Genomic DNA, 20129 nt, shown 5'->3' with positions numbered 1-20129 from the left:
CCTTATTCGCAGAAAAACTGTGCCAGTATAATGTTTCCATGGCAACTGTAGCAGACGAACGAATGCACAAATTTGAAGTGAGAGCGGAACTTTTGGGTCCGAGTGATCTGAGAAATCTATGTGTGTCCAGATCTGCGGGATCCACATGTGTGTTTGGATCCGACGGATCCACATGTCTGTTCGGATCCGACGGATCCACATGTCTGTTCGGATTGGACGGATTTGATTTTGAAAGTAATTTGGGGAACGAGAATGGTAGTCATAGTCAGGTAGATTTAGGGACTAATTTTGTAGATCTTATGACACATTAAAGGGACATTTTTGTTCGTTTTGGAGGCGTATAAGCGATTTAGGCGCCGCCTAAAAAATTGGTCGATGGGTTAGATGCATTAGACATAATTTTTCAGTAGAAGACTTTTCCTGATCCTCCCAATAATACAAGAGCAGTTTATAAGATACCATATGATAAGGCAGTAAAAAGTTAGCAGTTTATTAGGTAAAGGGCAACTCGAAACAAAAGACCCCCGGATCGGCACCGGGGATCGGCACCTGAGTCCACTGTGTAAATAGTATTCTTATGAATGACGTAAGAGTAGAAATTATATCTGTGTCGTATGTCGTCACATAGACCGTGTTTAATGAGGACGGTATAGAGTTGTGCTAGCTGGCGAGGAGGATAGATAGTGCTGTACGAGGTGCTGTGCCGCCGCGTTGAATCCTCTGATGAGTGAAAAAATATCTCAGTCTGTTTCTGCATATACACACAGACACATGTTGTGTAGCACCACAGCGCACTGCTGCTGAATACATGTATATAAAAAATCAACCCTATTCATAGTTACTATTCATAATCGTGCGGTGCTCGCTCGCTCGCTGCGCCTGGGAATTCAATTCAATCTTTTGTCGCACTTGTCTTTTAGATTTTCAATTCATTCGCGCTCGATCGTTTTCTGACAGATTTATTACGTTTTATGTAAAAACCGAAGAATCGTTTGTGGTCAAGAAATATGCGTACATTTAACCTCTTGATTAAATTTGACTTACTGTTAGGTATTGAGGGCCATTTTTAATTAGTAGCAAATTTTCAACCCATGTACAATGTATATATGCGAAGAAGTGGTGAGATTTTTTACGTATGAAAAATGACACTTTACTGTAGAATTGGGTCTTAATGTCCCTATTTGTTCAAATGTAAGTACAGTTTAAAGTACATAGACACAGGCAGCCGTGATGTAGGATGAGACATATTTACAATAGCCCTACATATACAAGGAATATTGAGTTTATTTTTACGGTTTGTTCCACATTATATAACTGTTAATACATGGCCCGGGCTATTGAAATAAGTATTGCATTAGTTATACGGAACTTTGTATGCACCTGGCTGCTTCTATTGATTATCTGAGGCGAACCTTCTATAAGTGATAATAATACATGGTTCGACTAACTGTAATGAAATTGAATAGGAATGAGTTTTTTAAAAAGCCGTTGGTTGCGAATATTTGCCGAGTTTTTAGAGAGCTCTTCAGTTATATAGTGCAGTGTAATCTGTAGTCGATCTATAAAATAGTTTCTCATCGAACTCATATGAATTGTTATTGTCTACGTGCTATTTCATTATGATTATCGCTATTCTCAGTTAGTTAGCTGGCGTCCTATGTATAAACCTGGACGCATCCGCAAATTGCCTAGTGATAAGAATTGATATGATAAACAAGATTTGATGTTGCTGCAGCAGTGAATTATGTCAGCCTTCTCATGCTGATCCATTCAATTTGCAATCCCTGTTTTAGACTTTTTAAAAATCTTCTTTCTTTTCAAATGAAATTTTTTCTCTGTATTTTATATTTTTATGAAAAAAGGCAAGCACTTTATTTGTTTATTTTGGTGAAGAAATGGATGATTTTAAAGCGTATCTTAAATGATATTCAATGTGCCCTTTACCCTACCCTTATTTCCATATATATGGTGCATGTATAATCTACTAAATGCAATAATCCCCTAGTTTTATGTATGATTATTACATTGGTCTGTATATGTATAGCTCACGCTGTCTTTAGGTCATATGCCTTTTAGCCTTTACCCATGAGTGATTTGCCAGGGTGGTCACTACTGGGACACGCTCTTTACAGCCCCACTACGGATTAACCTTTAAAATTGTTCAAGCAAACGATAGAATGGAATTCTCATGGCCACATGTCTGGAAACGATTGAATCACATTTTACCTGTATACAACAAAACTTCAGAGGACCAGAAAAAAATGTTTTTGTTTTATCCGATAGTTCAGTATGAAATTATCGAATTACGGATGAAATTCTAGGTTCCGATGAATCGTTATATCTGAGGCTGGTTTAGCTCCACTTCTAACTTTGTTTCAATCCTGAAATGCGATCTTTCAAACGAAGCATCAGATTTTATTAATTGATTATTTGTGGTAAGATAATGACGTAATCACGGACTAATGTAAATAAATACTTGTATATAGTCAGTTAGAAACTTGTTCATTAAAAAAAAACATTATTGTTATTATTTGTAAAATATGATTGTTAAAAACATGTTTTAAACTACTGTAAATAAGAAGATATCTAAGATTCTGAATATTGTAAATAGCTGTTATGAATATTATGAATAATTTTAAAAGATTGAAAGATTTTAGTGAATTTTATGTCGGCTTTTATATTTCTATTTCTATGTAATATGTGTTAATAATGTATGCTGGCCATGCTGTGCCTATTACTAACACTACAGTGACTTGCAGACTTGATTCAGAAAATTACTGAATGTTTTTGGAAAAATCATGGAATTTAAAGAACATGAATTATCATTTTTGCCATTGAAAGTATGAATTATATGAAATATGTGTATATACAAGAATATAATTGTGCTAGGCTACTGAAATAAATCCAGCCAATAAAAATAGTCTATTCTATTTTCTAGTAGAAATTCATCACAAATGTACCTGCACTCACTCAGAACCCGGTCCAAAGTTTTCTGGTTAAAATCTGATTCCGGGTTAAGATATTGAATAATGAACTCATCTTTCCCGGGTAATTCAAATTAAGTCAAACTAAACGGCCGAGGACAGAACTGGGTTCCGAATCCTGTATTTCCATTCAACTGCTGAATTATTGAAATAATGGTCGTTGAATTGTGATATTGAGTATCAAATGGTTTGAGTTTAATACTGCATTGATTTTATGGATTCGAAGTTGTATTCATTGATATTTTTGAAAATCACCTGTTTCAGCAAATCATGGGTTGTTCATGACGGGTGAAAGTTTATTGACACTGTTGTTTTGACGCCTTTTATTTGCATAGAGCTTAATGTTTTAGCAAGGGCAATGGCCTCACTGATGTCATGAATGTTTTTTTTCACAGAAGTAACACTTGAGCATGTTTAAAGAACTGGTTTTCACTATAAAGGTGTAGATTGCTTTAATGCAGTTATCAATCTGCGGGTTGGACATGCACCATCAGTGATGTGAAGGCTGGACGCTTACAGTCTAAGTCTCTGGATTGAGGCCCTGAAAACATGTTAAGTCTAGATGATCATCAATTGAATAGTCTGAATGGAGTTAAAGTGTCCAGGCAGTGTAGATTAATACCTGCATTATTAAGTGACATGTGATATAATGAGTATTGTATGTCATACTATTCATACTGTATTATAGAATATGTCTTATCGTTTAGTGTGGCGCCCATCCACCTGTAACACGAGCAAATGTGAAGTATCAATATATATGATATTGAATTTTGCTAAATTGAAACAGAATTGTCTCTTGTTATTACTGTAAGAAATATCACCGTCCCGGCTTAGACAACATTTCATATGTCATGTTTTTCTCAAATGACAGTTACCCCCTTGAGTCTTAACTCGCACAACTTTTGAGTCATAACAATCGAACTCAGTTAGGTCATCATAGCTAGAATCGTTACGTTGAGACTAATCCTAATGTTGCTTTTAACTTAGTAAATTGAATTGGAATTGAAAATAGAAACAACTTCATTGATGTAACTACTTAACTGAGTTAGAATTAAAAGTGTGGTTACTGTAAGGTATACCCATTCAATCCAGTCCGGTAGTCGGTCAACTTTGGGCATATTCATGACAATTTTTACGACGTCTGAAGGTTCTGTCTGATAAATTGTCGCTTTGAATACATGTAGTTGTAATAATTGGAATTTTGTATGAAGAATTAACCTTTTAAAGGTACTTGTTGATAGTGTTTCTGTGTATAATACTGTATTATTATCGGCTCACTGTTGTTGAAGGATTAACTGTGAACTGTTACGTCTGCAGCAGTTTGGACAAATTATTTTGTTGTAAAGAACATTCATATTACGTAAACATAGTAGATTAGATCGATGTCTTCCGTGTTGTTAAATAGTTCTTTGTCACGAGGATTGTCCTTTAAATAAGCATAGGCATCTATTCTGCTAATGCTTCATTTCACCGCTCTATTTTATAAAAGTTACCGACTATTTCATCAGACTCCTCCATTAGTACATGTGCTGTGCGCAAGTTCACGTTATTGAACGGGAAATGCGAGTTGTATTAAAATCAATGGGTGGTTAGGCGGGGACCGACCGACAAATGAAGTACTGAATGATGTTAATTGGGATCAATTTCATTATTATCTAAGGTGAGCCGAGCAGTGGCTGTACGAGGCATGTGTAAAACCATTATAATGCAAGCTGAGGGATCATTCATTTATTACGTACGCATAAAATTTGAATTTTTCAACCCCCTCTGTAGGCAAAATCGGCCATTTTTTCATATACATTAAGTATTACAGTATGCAATTGCACTGACCCCTCCCCCTCCCCTAATGCGTACGTAATAAATGAATGATCCCTGATTATTTTGTGACGACTATAGATGAATCCTGCTCAGACTTCTCCAAATCAATAATTCTCTTCAATGACATACAGAAGTCCTCGCACTGAAGTCCCTCCTATTTACCGCCACCCCAAGGTTTTTTCAGTGTACATCTCTATACAAATATATAGTAAAACACACCCGATATACCACCGAAATCGTTCTGCACCGATGTGGCCGGTATATCGGGCATGACTGTATTTTTCAACTACTCTGACAAGAGCTATTAGTGCCTGTAGCAGGGTCCGATCTAAAGAATAAGAGCCACTTATCTGAAATTTAACTTGGCCTCTCAAAAATCTACTTGCCCTACGCAAGCAGTCCAACTGTTGTATCGATTGGCAAAAAGCTTTGAGGCATAAAATTGCACAAGCCCGGAGGGCAAGTGATAATGATAACCTACTTGCCCTTATGATAATATACTTGTCCCGGGCAATCGGACAAGTGCTTAGATCGGACTCTGTGTAGTGTAACATAGATGTTCACATGGCGGATGAGTCGGAGGCGAGTTACAAATAGTATCAGAGTAGACGGACATAGACATATTGTTGCCAATAAGAAAATTTGTACTTAGTCTGCATAATGATCACGGTCCCAACAACTTTAAAAAGCTCCAACTAGACTGTCGAATTGATGTGTACTCCATGACACTAAATCCAATAGATTTAACAAAGATCATTTGTATCACAGAGATAGATATATTTATTCCATTCATATAGAAATATAATCCAGAACCATTAAAATCTACTACAAGTTACAAGATACGTTCATAGAAGAGTAAATAAGCCTGACATTTCAATACGGTCGATTCAGATACTTCACGTACACACGTGTCACTTATATGGAACCACCGTCCTGTTTGCACAATGTTTTTAATTTTACAATCATCCGTTTGACTAGAGTTCTTCAAATCGAATTTCCTCGCGGGTAATGTTAATTTCATGCGTAAAGTTCTTTGTAAATATTGTTTCGATCTCTCTGATTTCGGTCGTACTCTGACGTACGCGGTATAATGGCCGCCGGAAAGTCGTCCGCTGTGTTCTACTATTCCGTATAATCCGTACAGCACCTTCGTATCTTGAACTCCCTGAAATTTAAATCAAAATTCAATGGAGATTTTTCAAACATTTAGCAGCTGATTGCTACTGATTATCTATTGCCCTGGAATTGGCTTGTCCTGGAAGCATCGAATTATCGGATTATTGCCCCCCTCGGACTCTGATTGCTAACCCTAACCCATCCATACTCCCGACTGCCCCTGAATTGGCTTCCCTCAGAGAAAGTCATTGGTCCCGCAAGAAGCAACTCGGGGTTGTCACTTTTTGACTTGCTTTTTCCCTGATACATGTTTTACCTGCTAAGAATCCAATCAAGTAATACGGTCAAATATGTAAGATATGTAAGACGATAACTGATTGACGCTACGCGCGATCTAGCAATCTCAACAAATTTCCCTGACTTCCTTGAAGCTTAAGCTTTTTAACCTAATTCCATTGACTATTCCCCGACTCTTTAAAAAGAAAAATATCCCCTGATTTCCAGGTATGTGGCCATCTTGTCCGATCTGAATAATTACCTGAGCCATAGAAGAGCAATACGCCGCAATGTCCATAACTAGTGGAAAGTTGACATGTCGATTGACTTTTCGTAGTGAATAACCGACTTGTTGAAATCGTTTCAAATGAAGCGTTAAAACAGGAGGTAAACTATACAATAATATCTGTTTGGAGGCGTTTGTATAAACCGTGTGATATCCTGAAATCAGAAAATATTTCAGATCAGAAAACGTGGCATGTTATCGTCGTATTGAATGAGAACAATAACTGGAAATATTACGATTTCTAGTGTGTAAGGACAGTAAGCAGCAGCTGTGTAAATTGAAAAAGATATCACTAGTGATAAACAACTCTATAGTCAACTGCCAGACGGGAATACGTTTAAATAGTGCAGGGGCTATCGACATTCTAACATCCAGAATTGAGTCTAAATATTTTCGTGGCACTCTGCATTATAAATATTGTCCGACATATATTCACGGTCCACAAAGACCGAACTCGAACCCGTAATTGCTTCTAATTTCGTTTCTGTATAAACTATATCGCTTACCTTTTTGATTTTTATCCGGATATTTCTGTTTAGTGCATAGTTCGCAGCCGAATTTATTATTGCCGGTGAGTAATTCGGGTGACGTGAACTGACGTAAACACGACTCAATTGAACATTCACTACCTATAGACTGACTACGAGGAGCTAGTGTCGACATCGACTGTTTAATCGCTTCTTGTCGTGAATTCGGTTTCTTCTGCTGCTGCTGCTGCTGCTGCTGATTATTTTCATTTTTGTCGTCGGTTGGAGCGGCGTCATTTGTCGAGTTACACAGTTTATAGTTCACCTCTTCGTCTTCCTCATCATCATCGCGTTCGATACAATTTGATGAATTATTATCGTTAAGACCAGCCTGTTGCTGCTGCTGCTGCGATGTGTTTATAGAATCATCCGTGCTTTCTACTAAAACATCTCCGTTACAAATGATTTCTTTACTCGTATCCTTCGGTTCATCCAAATAGAGGTGTGAGAGTTTTTCACACAGACCAGCCCCAGTAGTTTGTGAGTGATTAGATTCTGCTTGTATTTCACCATCAATTGTTTCTTCCAACGTTCCATTAATCAACGGTTTCTCGTTTGAATTCGATGATTTTCTTTCATTTTCATCGTCCGTCTTCTTTTCCACGGTTTGTAGTTGGTTGTCGTTATCAGTTTCATCGACAGCTATCAATGAACTCGGTTTCACGAGACATTCTCCTGTAAGGCTGAACCTGCGAGACGTGTCACTCTCCGTGTTATCTTCAACATCGGCGAAACCAGTCTGTTCATGTTCTCCATCATCTAAAACAAAACAACATTTCATTCTAAAATCTTACACATCAGAGAATCTAAAGTTCCCTCATACTTTCTTTGTAATCAGAATTCCAAATTTGGGCGTAAAACTGACGGTACTGGATAATCCAGGGTTGACAACATAAACAGCAGAATCTTGCTAAAACAACTTCGATGAAGTTTGTTGTTACTGTAGTTCCATTAATTGCGTAGTTGGGATGTTGAATTTAGTGCTTTATAATAATTTACCTGATTCAGATTGTTCATCATCTTCAATGTTTTTATCATCGCTATTTTCAGCTTCCTCTTTATCATTAATTTCCTCTTTATCATCTGCCTCCTCTTTATCATCAGCCTCGTCGACTTTTTCAGTCAATGATACAGATTTTTGTCGTGCCTTTCTCCGCGCTAGTTTAGCCTTGAATAAAAAATAAACGATAAATTACCGTAAGATCTTTGAACATTAATCAAAATTTGAACGAATCATAAACGAGGACTGCAGTTTTCTCTACTGGTCACTTCTATCAAGTTTATAGTTTCAGATTACGCAATTCCAGAATAGAGCGCAATTAGGTTGAATGAATTCTCGCCAGAAGAGAATTCCCGAATTGGTAGAGAACAATCCTAAAGAGTGCAGTATCTTCCCGATTTCTATTTATGGAATCTATCTGTCTCAGGTTCAACCGGAATTATTAGCGCCTCCTCTTTTAACTACGTTAAGTGAAAATGAACTGTAGAACTGGGTCATCAACTGACCTCTTTTTTCGCGTTTTTGCGAGCCATTTTCTCTTTATGTTTACTGATCGGTGCTGTGTATTTATCGCTGATATCATCTTTCACCGATGAGCTGATTATACTCTGTTCAACGCTGCCACCTCCGCTTGTGTCTTTTTTATGAATTGGTAGAGAACGCGACGGCTTAAAATAGAGAATTGAATACACGTTATAAACGATAGAGATGATTGTACGTTTATCAGTTCGGGAAAATATTCGTAATTGTTACCTTTTCTTCACTAATTGGTAACGACAGATCGAGAAATGGCTCGAATACATGAGATGCCTAAAGGATAAATCGGTATAAATCATCATTTTAGAGTTTATAGCCTCCGAATGACTGTTTTCATTCTATGAGTTTTTTGGGCCAATTTACATGACTTAACATCGACAAGGCTTAAAGCATTCATTGGAACCGGCTTCAACGGGCAACAGAAACGAATAGGTAAAACTTTTGTTATAATCAAAGTTATTTGCGATGGATATAAACTACTTACGATATTACATTCTTCACAGACTACTGTACTAATGAGGTAACCGCCAAACAACTTATCAACGAATGTATTACTCTTTGCTAGACGACCAGACGCTAAAAATCAATATAACTCAATCAATAAACTACATCAGCAAAGCTTATTTAACACCTTAAATGTATGTACTATAAATATACACGTGGCTAATTCATAACCGGACAATTTGATAGAAAAAATACCTTTCAATTTCTGTTTCACATCTTCGGGCACATTTTTAGGATTCACATTCTGAGGTAAATTGAAATGTTTCAATATGGACGCTTGCGATCTCTACAGAAAATATCAATTATTATTTACCGTTAAAACGTCAACAAATCAAATATGCAGCAAATCTTTTCGTTCGTTCGAATAAAAACTTACCCTGATTTCTTCGACTTTCATTCCATCGAGAAGATGACGCAATAATTCATGACTATCCTGCTGTTGAGCGCCCTTGAATTGTGGCGTTCTAAAAACAGACAAATCGAAACATTTTTACCGTTACGACTTTTTGAAAGCGCAACCGATAGGATTTAATTCGATACTCACTTCTTACAAACTTGACGGAATAATGTACTGGGACTTATTGAACCGTTTCTAGTCGTTTTCATATCGTTGAGAACAGATGCGAGTGCTTGCGCCATAGCGCCACCTTCTGGTAATGTTAGCGTGATTGGTAACTGAAAAAAAAAACAACAAAACAAATGATTTTCAAGTAATATCTATCGAAGAAAATTCGATTTTCTAGTTTTTTTTTGGAGAGAACTGACCAATTTTTTACCCCTTTAATACCAGGGAATAAAAATTATTGAAATATTACCAGATTTGAATATAATTCTGTATCATCGCTGTCCTCTTCATCATCATCATCATCAACATCATCATCCACTCGATCCTCCTCATCGCTGAGTCTATCATCATCATTTTCCTCTTTACCTCTCGTGGCCGGTAGATGTAATACGGCACCTTTCTTGCACTGAGTCGATAGAATATTCTCCAATTCTTCTGTTTGACATAAAACTTGTAAAACCGCGTTGAAAAAACACGTGTTTCCGAGATTCGTCAATCCTTTTACGCTCGGTAAATTCATAATCATTTCCTTGCGACATTTCTCGTCTTTCTCGTTCGAAGCGGCACCGACAGTTTTCTTTCCTAGAATTAAATCATCGAAATTACGAAAAAAGAAAAACCGTGAAATACAACGATTCTACATTCGACTCTGGCAAGCGAGGATCCACCAGGTGTCTCTAGTGAGTATTTTCTTCTGAAATTCAATTAAATTCTATATCGATACTTTCTCAAATTCGATGAATGAAAAGATCAGTGCGAGAAATTAATTCCCAAATTTTTTGTGGGAAGCTAAAAATCTAGATGAAAGTTAATAGAAAAATGAACTAGGTTAAATTATGATAGTGATCCTATTGATGGACACGCCATCTAGCGGGTGAGCTGTGGGTACTGAGGATCCTCAATGATTGAAAACGAACCTGTATTATTAACGCTATCATCTGACGAATCACAACGCGATCTTTCCAGATCTTTCTTATTCAGTTTGTGCCGTTTTTTACCCATACTGTCCGATGAAAAGTTTTTCGATTCAGGAACTCTCATTTATATCAACTGCTGCAATTACGACTGAAAAATTCAAATAATTATTCGATTTAATTCCTATCTTCCAGGTATTGAGCAGATACTAGTATTACCCAGTTACCCTCTGGCTACCCTCTGAACCTGGTTTCATCTAGTCTAGTACCTAGCTGTCGTTCCACAAACAGCGGTTGTAGGGAACCGGTAACAACAACGACTGGTATTCAGAGTAGGTTTAATCATGGCTAGCATTTGAAACTGTACTTCATTGTCTGGTATTCAGCAGGTTATTTTTTATGTAATTGTACAAGTCAAATGAATCGTCTCCATAAGATACTGACAAGTCAGTGACACCACTGACAGACAGTGACAGTGACAGTCATGCCCACTCACTGAGTAAGTGAGAGTAATGTGGGCTGAGCAGTGATATGCTGTGCAGTGCTTGTACGATTCAGGCACCTGATTGGTGGTGCCTCAGACTGAGACTTAAAAACAGTCACGACCAGTCCATCCATCCGATCCATCCACCACTCTGACTCTGTCTCTGTCTCGCTCGGCACATCCGCTTTTGCTGGTCTCTCCTTGCCCCCTCTCCCCGTGTTGTTGGGGTTTATCAATCACCAGAAATATTTCTAAGTTCTAAGAATTAATCTTAACAAACTTATCAAATAATCACCTTCTAATTTAATTGATTTGACGAGGATTTTCAACGTTTGTAACGGTGTGGTTAAGCGAACTAATCATCCGCCATCTTCCTGTTCGAGGGTTTTTCTAGTGACGTCATTTTTACGGGATTTCTATGATTCAATTCAATCCATGGAATTTGGAACGGGCTACTCCGATCCGCATTAAATGTTTTATTTTAATTCAATGTTTAATTTAGTGTTAACATCGGTTTTCTTTGTTTGTCACATTTTGCCAAGTAGGTGCGCACCTCCTGATCCTAGTATAGCGTTGCAAACTAATGTAATCGTTAACGACAAACGATCTAAACATGTAATGAGTGATCTACCCGGCCCTAACGCGGCCTAGCCAACCTTGAACGTCAGTCGCACCTGACCTGCGCATGTGACGCATGTGACATTGATCACCAAATAACTAATATGAATACGCTCGAGATAGAATAGCAACATGCCGTGTTTCCGAAATGTCCCTTTTTATTCCTCAAGCTAACGTTATCCTCTATTTCATATACATCGTAAATGAATTTATTTAGCAAATTAGTAGATAAAGCGTTTGTGAACATCCTTTTGATGAATGGTTGCTCGGCGTAGTAATACATTGAAAAACAAATAAAGCCACATGACAGTCATGTGTTTCGTACACTTTCAAAATGGCTGCTGTCAAATCGTGTTTGTTATTGCTGCTGTGTCTCGTCGTTTTTTCTTCGTGTAGTCCTTTCGAGGAAATTCTGAAGAAACATAAATCAGATACAGCTACAGGAACGAACTGGGCGTTAATAGTGGCCGGATCGAGTGGATGGTACAACTACCGTCATCAGGTAATTATCGAAGGCAAATTGATTAAATCAAGGCAAATTAATACTAAAAGTAATTGATTGCAACTGCAGTGCAGTTAGGCCTTACAAATAACACTACAAACACTACGTCTCAACTCAAATCAAAAGGGGTTGTCACTGCTAACTGATCTATTAGTCTAAAATTTTAGTATCTAGCCGTTGTTCCCCAAACAAGTTGTAGGGGACTGTAGTGTAACGACGTCTCGTATTCAGACTAATGATCAGAGTTCTATTCAAGCATGACCCTCTTAAAAACCAATATTATTGCAAAATTTAGTTTCCACTTGGTATTGAAATAGTAAAGCACACTAATTGTGGTTGTAAGCTTTTAAAATGGATGGATTTGTGAAAATGTCCCATTATGACGCTAAACCACAGACGCACTAGAGTAGTTACAACCAGTAGAAAGATACCTTAATGATATACATTTCAGGCTGATGTTTGTCACGCTTACCAAATTCTGAAAACGAATGGATTCAAAGATGAAAATATCGTCGTTATGATGTATGATGATATAGCAGAAAACACGCTGTAAGTTCATACAAACAAATATTCAATTCATTGAAAATAATGCAGCCGATAAAAATGTTTTATTTATTTTCACTTTCAGAAATCCAACACCAGGAATTATCATAAACCATCCCCACGGTTTTGATGTTTATCATGGGGTTCCTAAGGATTATACAAGAAGGGTCAGTCATAGATTATAAAATGCTCTCAGGGGCGGATCCAGGTGGTGAATTCCGAAGAATTATTGCTCAATGATATGCCGGCGACGGAGCTCATTAAAGGGGGTTTGGGGTTCGTCCCCAACGAAATGACTCAATTTTCTTGTATTTAAAGGCATTCTGGACCTGTTAGATTTGGTACTTCTAGTAAATGATATGTTAATCACATTTTTCTGACTAAATAATAGAATCCAGTGGAATATAGCTTGGATCGGCCCCTGGCACTGGTTTCACTATAAGTAGTTCATTTCAGTTTTTAATTATCATTCATCATTTTGATTATCGATATTTTTTTAGGATGTCACTCCACAAAATTTTCTCGATATTCTCCGAGGTAAAAGCCATGCTATGGAAGGCATCGGAAGTGGGAAAGTTATTGCCAGGTTTGTGACCAACTATTTCAATTAAACAAGAACTTTCCATTTCGAAGAGCTTTCCATTAATAAAAGAATGATATTTTTTAGTGGTCCTGAAGACAATGTATTCGTAAACTTTGTGGATCACGGAGCTCCTGGAATTCTCGGATTTCCCCATGAAATGGTATTTATTTGATGTTTCGTATTATAAATCATTTTGGAATGATGTTTTTAATATCGGGTTTAATATAAGTTGTTTAATTCGTTCGGTTATAGTTACATAAAGCTGATCTCCTCATGGCTTTAGAAGAGATGTATGAAAATAAACAGTTTAATAAGGTTAGCATCGACTTAACTTCTCTGTTTGTTGAACTCTCAGTAATTTCAGTAATGATATGTAGATTAACGTCTTTTTCAGATGGTTCTCTACGTTGAAGCGTGTGAATCAGGGTCTATATTTGAAGGTTCATTACCTAGTGATTGGAATAGTAAGTATTTGATGTATGTGTTTGAATTATTAGTCGGTTCATTGAAAGAATGTACCTATGTGAATGGAGAATTTTATACAATGTCTAGTATTTGCAACAACGGCTGCCAACGCCCATCAGTCGTCGTATTCCTGTTATTACGACAGGAAGAGGAAAACCTTCTTAGGTGATGTTTATAGCGTAAAATGGATGGAAGATTCTGATAAGGTATTGACCGATCTTGTCTGTACTCGCCATGTACCACCTCCTACACCAGACCTGCTTCACTTTACTTCAGTATGAAGGAGAGGAGCTTATATTAACCCTGATATAATGATTTGGCTTTTTACAAATGATGCAGTGGTATTCATTAGGGTTTGACTTTGCCGGGTAAGGGGCTGTTTATGAAGTATGTACAGCACGCAAAATTTGGCTGATTTTCAATCACTCGACACGTATGACATTTCATGGATTATGTACATGGAGAGAAGTGGACAATGACCCTCTTTGTATAACGCTTATGTTTATAGAGTGAACTCAAAGTATTGTCCATAAATGAATTCTGAAATATGTATTAAGTTTCCGTGTTGAATGAATTGAAATCAAATCAGTCGGAAACAGAAAATGATACGTATTTAATGCATATCTAATCAATGCTTGTAAATTAATCAGCTTTTTAGATAAATAATCAGATAAGCATGATTTTAATATTCCAGTATTTGCGAGTACTGCTGCAAACTCACATCAATCTTCCTATGCTTGTTATTACGATAAGAAACGTAAGACATACTTAGGTGATGTGTACAGTGTAAACTGGTTACATGATTCTACAACGGTAAATATACAATCATCCAATTAACTTCACTCCTCTATATTCGCTTAATACAGGGTCCCTACAACTCCTTGAATCCTTGAAAACTCCTTGATTTTTGAATATATATTTCAAGGTCCTTGAAAATCCTTTAATTTTGAGAAATATCCATAAACTCCTTGAAACTCCTTAAATTCTGGGAAAGTCCTATTAAAAATTTTCAAAAGGTCCTTTTCAGAAGACAGTGTATTCTATTATTCTTCATTGTGTGACTTGAGTGAAAGTTGTTTCACTTTGAGATTTAAAACATTTAAACATGTAAAACCAAAATGGCACACACAACAACTGATCAAAATTTGAGAAAAACATGGATTTTGTTTTTGAATTTTCGACTTTTTTTCCTTATATATGACCGCGAAAACCTCCTTGAATTTTGAAAATTACTCCTTGAAAATTCCTTGAAAAGTCCTTGAATTCTGGATACCAGGAATTGTAGGAACCTTGTAATAAAATTATTAATCGATATTATTTTGTCCTATTTATTCTCTCCAATCGATGTCGATTCAAATAAAATGAACAGATTTTTGTACTGTTTTGAGTTTCTCTTAATATGATTTTTTAAGGAAAACTTGAAAGTTGAAACGCTTCAAGAGCAGTTCTTGATTGTGAAGAAACAGACTAACACCAGTCATGTAATGGAATATGGAGATTTGGTAGGGCATCTTTCACTACTTCGAATGGTTTAATCACAAGTGAAATATCAATCATATGCATAAAGTATCTATCTATAAATTTCAGAAAATTTCCAAGTTGCCCGTAGCTGATTTCCAAGCTGCAGGAAATATGGATGGTATGAGGAATATTCGACCGGCTGAACAATCATTTGTTGTACCGGTAATAATCACCAATAGTTTATAACCAGGCGGCTTTAGTTATATATACAGGGTTCCGATCTAAGCACTTGTCCGATTGCCCGGGAAAAGTATATTCTCATCAGGGCAAGTAGGTTATCATTTTCACTTGTCCGCCGGGCTAACTTGCAATTTTATGTCTCAAAGCTTTTTTTCCCACTCGATACAATGGATGATAGTGCCACCAATTATACTGCCTGTGTAGGGCAAGTAGCTGTTGGAGGGGGGCAATTGAAATTTCAGATATGCTTGCCCCCCCTTACATTCCTTAGATCAGACCCTGATATATATATGATGTATACATTTATATATGACAGTGTTTTTGTTGTTGTTTAAGAGCGATGCTGTACCACAAGAAGACGTCCCTCTAGCTATTCTGTATCATCAACTACACGATTCTACAAGTGTGCAAGAGAGACAGATAATCAATCAACAGATTTTAGAATTATATAAAGTAAGTCAATACCATCATGAGATATCTATCTGTCCTGATTGTAATAATTCTCAGCTGCTTGAATGACGACGTCTAATTTTGTAATTCTAGTTGAGAATGGAAGTCGAAAAGAAAATGGACAAAATCATCAAAGGAGTAACGCGTAATCGTGAACAGGCAAATCGCGTGAATCGACAAAGAGTTGAATTGACGAAACATACGTGCTATAAAACTGCTGTAAATCGATTCCATGATATCTGTTACAATCTGGGACAGGTAAGACTGGGTTTCATGTTTTCTTTAAGCCTGAGTTTTTAAACAGCTGCTTTTATTAGTGTATGAAATAGCAAAGCTTTTTTTCATATTGAAAATTAAGCTTGATTTTGGTGCAATCTGCAATTTTTCGTTGTCAACTCGAGGATTGACATCAACTTCATATAAACTAGTGAATTTGAATAGACAGTGCAGTCATTATAAACTTTATCAGTCACATGAAAGTGATCAGGATGTTATCTATTGTCTGGTTTGATATATTCATTTTGTCTGATTTCATTTTTTGCCATATTTTTTACTTGTTTGATATTGAAATGTTTGTTCTTACTTTTGTATTCAATCACAAGAGACTTCCCTATCAAACAATTGACACAATTCGAGTTGTTCTGATATATTCTGACCTTCCCTGGAGTTTGATCAAAATTTATCTTGTGTTTGTGATCAAATTCCCGTTATTTCATGTGATTAATGAGGTCATAATTGAATGTCATTCTCTTTTTACTTGTAGAACAATTATGCGCTGAGAAATATGTATAAATTATTGAATCTGTGCGAAGAAGGTATAGACGCCGACCTGATCGAAAGAGCTATTTTCACCACTTGTGTTAAACACTAATTTTATTTTCTACCACACTTTTAAACCAGAATGTTGATTTTATAAACCAGTTCTTATTGCCTTTAAATTGCTGATATATTTTAGATGATTGTACTTAATTATGAAATTATGAAAGTACTTATGAGGTCCCAAAGATGTGTTTTTTTGTATAGATTTTAATCGAGTTTTTAGTAATCAACGCATGCATTCCAAACTATAATGTGATATTGTAACAATGTTGTAATGTATTTAAATTAGCAGAGCTTTTTAATTGTCATGAATTTTATACTAATTGAAAATAAAAGATTCTTGCCAGATGAGTAATGAATATGTATTGGTGCTGATTTATATATTTTTAATCGAGGCATAATGACGAAAAGGTGTCGAATAAAAGGTATGAAACGAGAATGTGGGTTATTTTTCATTGTGTTGGTTTCGCCATCTATCGGTATATAATAGTAACTATCCCGGAAATGAAATGAGCGCACATGTCAATGTTTACCACTGAAAAGCGCTTATTTCATGTACTACGGTGAATATCCAGCTGTAAGTTACTGAACCAATTGCTTAATTTTTCACTATATGCTTCAAACCCGTATTTAAACCTTCCTGACAATACCGAATATTAAACAAACAAACGACATTCTTGGTGGACCCCCTCTGCCTGGCTCTAGTGTATGTCGTGTGGGGAGCCGGGGCGCGATGCTGCTATACCGTTCTGTAAACTACTACACGAGCGGCAGAGTCCGTACTGCACATTAGTACACACACAGTGGACATAGGTGTGATTAACGATTGTAATCTAACACTAGCCCATCCAACTATTTGAACCTGCTGGGGCTTCAATTCAATCAACTTACTAGCCCACCCCAAGATAGAGGGGCCCCAGGCAAGTGTGTGCATGCTAAACCTCAGCCTCAGACTAGAAGTCACTGAGTGGTGTGAGCCCTTTTGGGAGTTGTCAGTCTGGTGACCAGTCAGGTATGACCAGTCTGGTTGACTGTAGTTTTATCCACAACCTACCAGTCGTACTCTATTGTATTCTCTTGATTGTAAGAGTTTCCCAAACATTGCCAATTTATTGCCAGTTATTTTCTAGTGGATTTTAATCCACAATATGTATTTACCTGATCTGACATTATGGGCTGTGAAAACCCCCAAATGTAGTAATTCAGTAGGCTACTATGAGGACAAAAATCTATGAAGGTCCACATTCAAGCACTGAAAAAAATACTTTTTCAAATTAGAATTAATTTATTAAAACATTTTACATATCTGTGGTGCTACATGTAGACCCTTCACTGCAACAAATACTGTTTGTTTGAATTAGAGTTAATTTTTATCATAGATTTTTATCATATTTTGGTATCTTTGTCTAGGGACTGTGGCTGGTATATAACAAACTACATGATTATAGAGTGAAGATATATATATGTTTATATGAGCTACAGGTAAGATGTGAATAGCCACTAGACACACGGGGGCAACTAATATCAAATCAGTCTGCGTGTCTGTTGAAGGAAAACATTATTGTCACGCTATAACTGGACATGAGTTATGATTACTGAAAAATTGCATTTTCATGTTCGCGCTTCTGGAGACTAGACTAGGAATAGTAGTAATAATAATAACACAGAGCGTGACATTTCATAAATCATTGAAATATTACTGAATACAGAACTACAGCAGTAACAAGTGGTAAACATTTTAGATTTTCTAAAATTTGAAATTAATGTTAGATTCATTCAGTAAAATGTTAATTAAGATGGTATTGTAGCGCGATCATCTGCTACCACGCTCGGTTTTATTGCGCCAACTGACGCCGTCTACGACCAAGATTTTTAACTCCATACACATTGAGTAAACAGTTTTGAAATATTGACTGATCTCAAACCCAACCCAATATGTGACGATGAAATCAATAATTGACTGTCAGTACGTATTGGATGGATTATAGAATTTCTATTTTCATAGAACTAATCATTTTTTCGATTGTCTGTTTTCCTATGATTTGGGGACTCGCGAATCTTGCTTATAGTTAGTTAATGCTGAACTTTAAAGACATCGATGATCAATAATTTCTAGATTCATTTCAAGAATAGAATAGAATTCTTCGAGATGTTGTTTTGCGAGATGGTCCTGTGTGAGAATTGAATTCAGAGCGTTGTATAGACAGGCAATTAATCTGATTTCTAAAACATTCTGAGCATTTTCAGAATAATTCTTTTGGACGTTGTTTTTTGATACATTGTAAGCATACGGGTGGTGGCGACAGTGAGGGGGTTAAGGATAGATTATACCAGATGACAACGATGAACTGAGCTACATGTACTACGAGGACACACACACACAGACAGTGAGTGGTACAGTAGCTACTGCACTCTCGCGCACAATCTACTCGCTGTCAGTGTGACACTCATACCAGCTGATATTATGCAGTTTCTTCATCTTTATAACTATCATTTCACTTTATCTGATAAGGATATTTCAATCCATTCTTGATAATCGCATACCTACCCACCACATTGTCACCATGGCGATATTCAGTAATACGGGTAAGTCGTGTGTTTATGTATGGCTGGGTTTAGCGGAGACTCGCATATGTCGGGATTCTTTCTTTAATTTTCTAATCGTCGGTTTGAAGCTATTTTACGTTCGATGTTCGATTGCTTCGTTTTTGTTTGGCTTCGTTATAACATTTCATCGTGATTTAGTAAACTGTATGGGTTTTAGTAACCGGTAAATGAATTCATCTCATTGGGTTTTACTGATAGGATACATTCAGTCATTATCTTCTATGTGATAAGTTGTTCTTATTTCATAAAAAGTGAATCATTCCCTATTACTGAACATGCTGGACTTAAGTCTGTACATGGTCTTATGACTGGTGTTGATCGGTTATAGAACTCGTCTTAGGCTGGTCTTCAAACAAAGCTATTATTAGGCAACTGGCTCAAAATTGTCTTAACTCTAAGGCCAGTCTTATGTTGTTAGATAAGACGGGCTAAGACAAGATCTTAAGTGTTGTTGAACCAAATTAGGCGTAACTGCAGTTTTAAAGCGCTAGGGTGTTAAGGGGACTACTGACTGCCCTAGTGTTTATTTTGTCTACTATGATAATCCGTTGATGGAAATCAGAGAATGTTATTTATGGTTATTCGATGTAAAGTAAAACCAACGAGATCATTTAATTAAACAATCATTCTTCTTCCTCGCAGTAATTTATTATTCACGTCATTCTAATGTTTATTTGTGATGTCTATGTAATACAACAGCGACCGGAATTACTACTCTTCACTTCAATGTTCTTTTTGTGCCGGAAAAACATTGATTCTATAAGAAGAATCTGTGTCGCGCGTGTTGTGTTTGTTCGAGTTATAAATCTTTCAACTAATCACTGATCTTG

General features: G+C 36.6%; 2 protein-coding genes across 3 annotated transcripts; one reads left to right on the top strand and one right to left on the bottom strand.

Annotated features, from left to right (window-relative positions):
• Positions 1-5571: 5571 nt before the first annotated feature.
• Positions 5572-11591, bottom strand: LOC141914806 (ubiquitin carboxyl-terminal hydrolase 16-like). The gene is made up of 13 exons (XM_074806114.1): positions 11307-11591; positions 10531-10678; positions 9864-10195; positions 9593-9723; positions 9425-9512; positions 9244-9334; positions 9029-9120; positions 8761-8817; positions 8514-8675; positions 8007-8175; positions 6987-7766; positions 6457-6635; positions 5572-5967 (listed from the first exon to the last, which is right to left on the bottom strand). The coding sequence occupies exons 2-13, from the start codon at positions 10652-10654 to the stop codon at positions 5635-5637; spliced, it is 2538 nt and encodes an 845-aa protein (XP_074662215.1). The 5' UTR covers positions 10655-10678; positions 11307-11591; the 3' UTR covers positions 5572-5634.
• Positions 11592-11954: 363 nt separating this feature from the next.
• Positions 11955-17131, top strand: LOC141912134 (legumain-like). 2 transcript variants are annotated; one of them, XM_074803362.1, is made up of 13 exons: positions 11955-12131; positions 12583-12680; positions 12760-12841; positions 13175-13260; positions 13342-13417; positions 13510-13572; positions 13652-13721; positions 14417-14535; positions 15135-15224; positions 15310-15405; positions 15760-15876; positions 15967-16131; positions 16637-17131. In XM_074803362.1, exons 1-13 carry the CDS (start codon positions 11964-11966, stop codon positions 16742-16744), a joined length of 1338 nt encoding a protein of 445 aa, XP_074659463.1. In that variant the 5' UTR covers positions 11955-11963; the 3' UTR covers positions 16745-17131. The 2 variants fall into 2 exon arrangements, with proteins under 2 accessions (XP_074659463.1, XP_074659456.1); XM_074803355.1 differs by lacking the exon at positions 14417-14535 and adding an exon at positions 13810-13928.
• The last annotated feature ends 2998 nt before the right edge of the window (positions 17132-20129 follow it).

Source organism: Tubulanus polymorphus, chromosome 1, assembly GCF_964204645.1.
Source record: "Tubulanus polymorphus chromosome 1, tnTubPoly1.2, whole genome shotgun sequence".
Lineage (NCBI taxonomy): Eukaryota > Metazoa > Nemertea > Palaeonemertea > Tubulaniformes > Tubulanidae > Tubulanus > Tubulanus polymorphus.
Note: the sequence above shows the minus strand (reverse complement) of the source record. Positions and strands in the feature narration are given on the sequence as shown.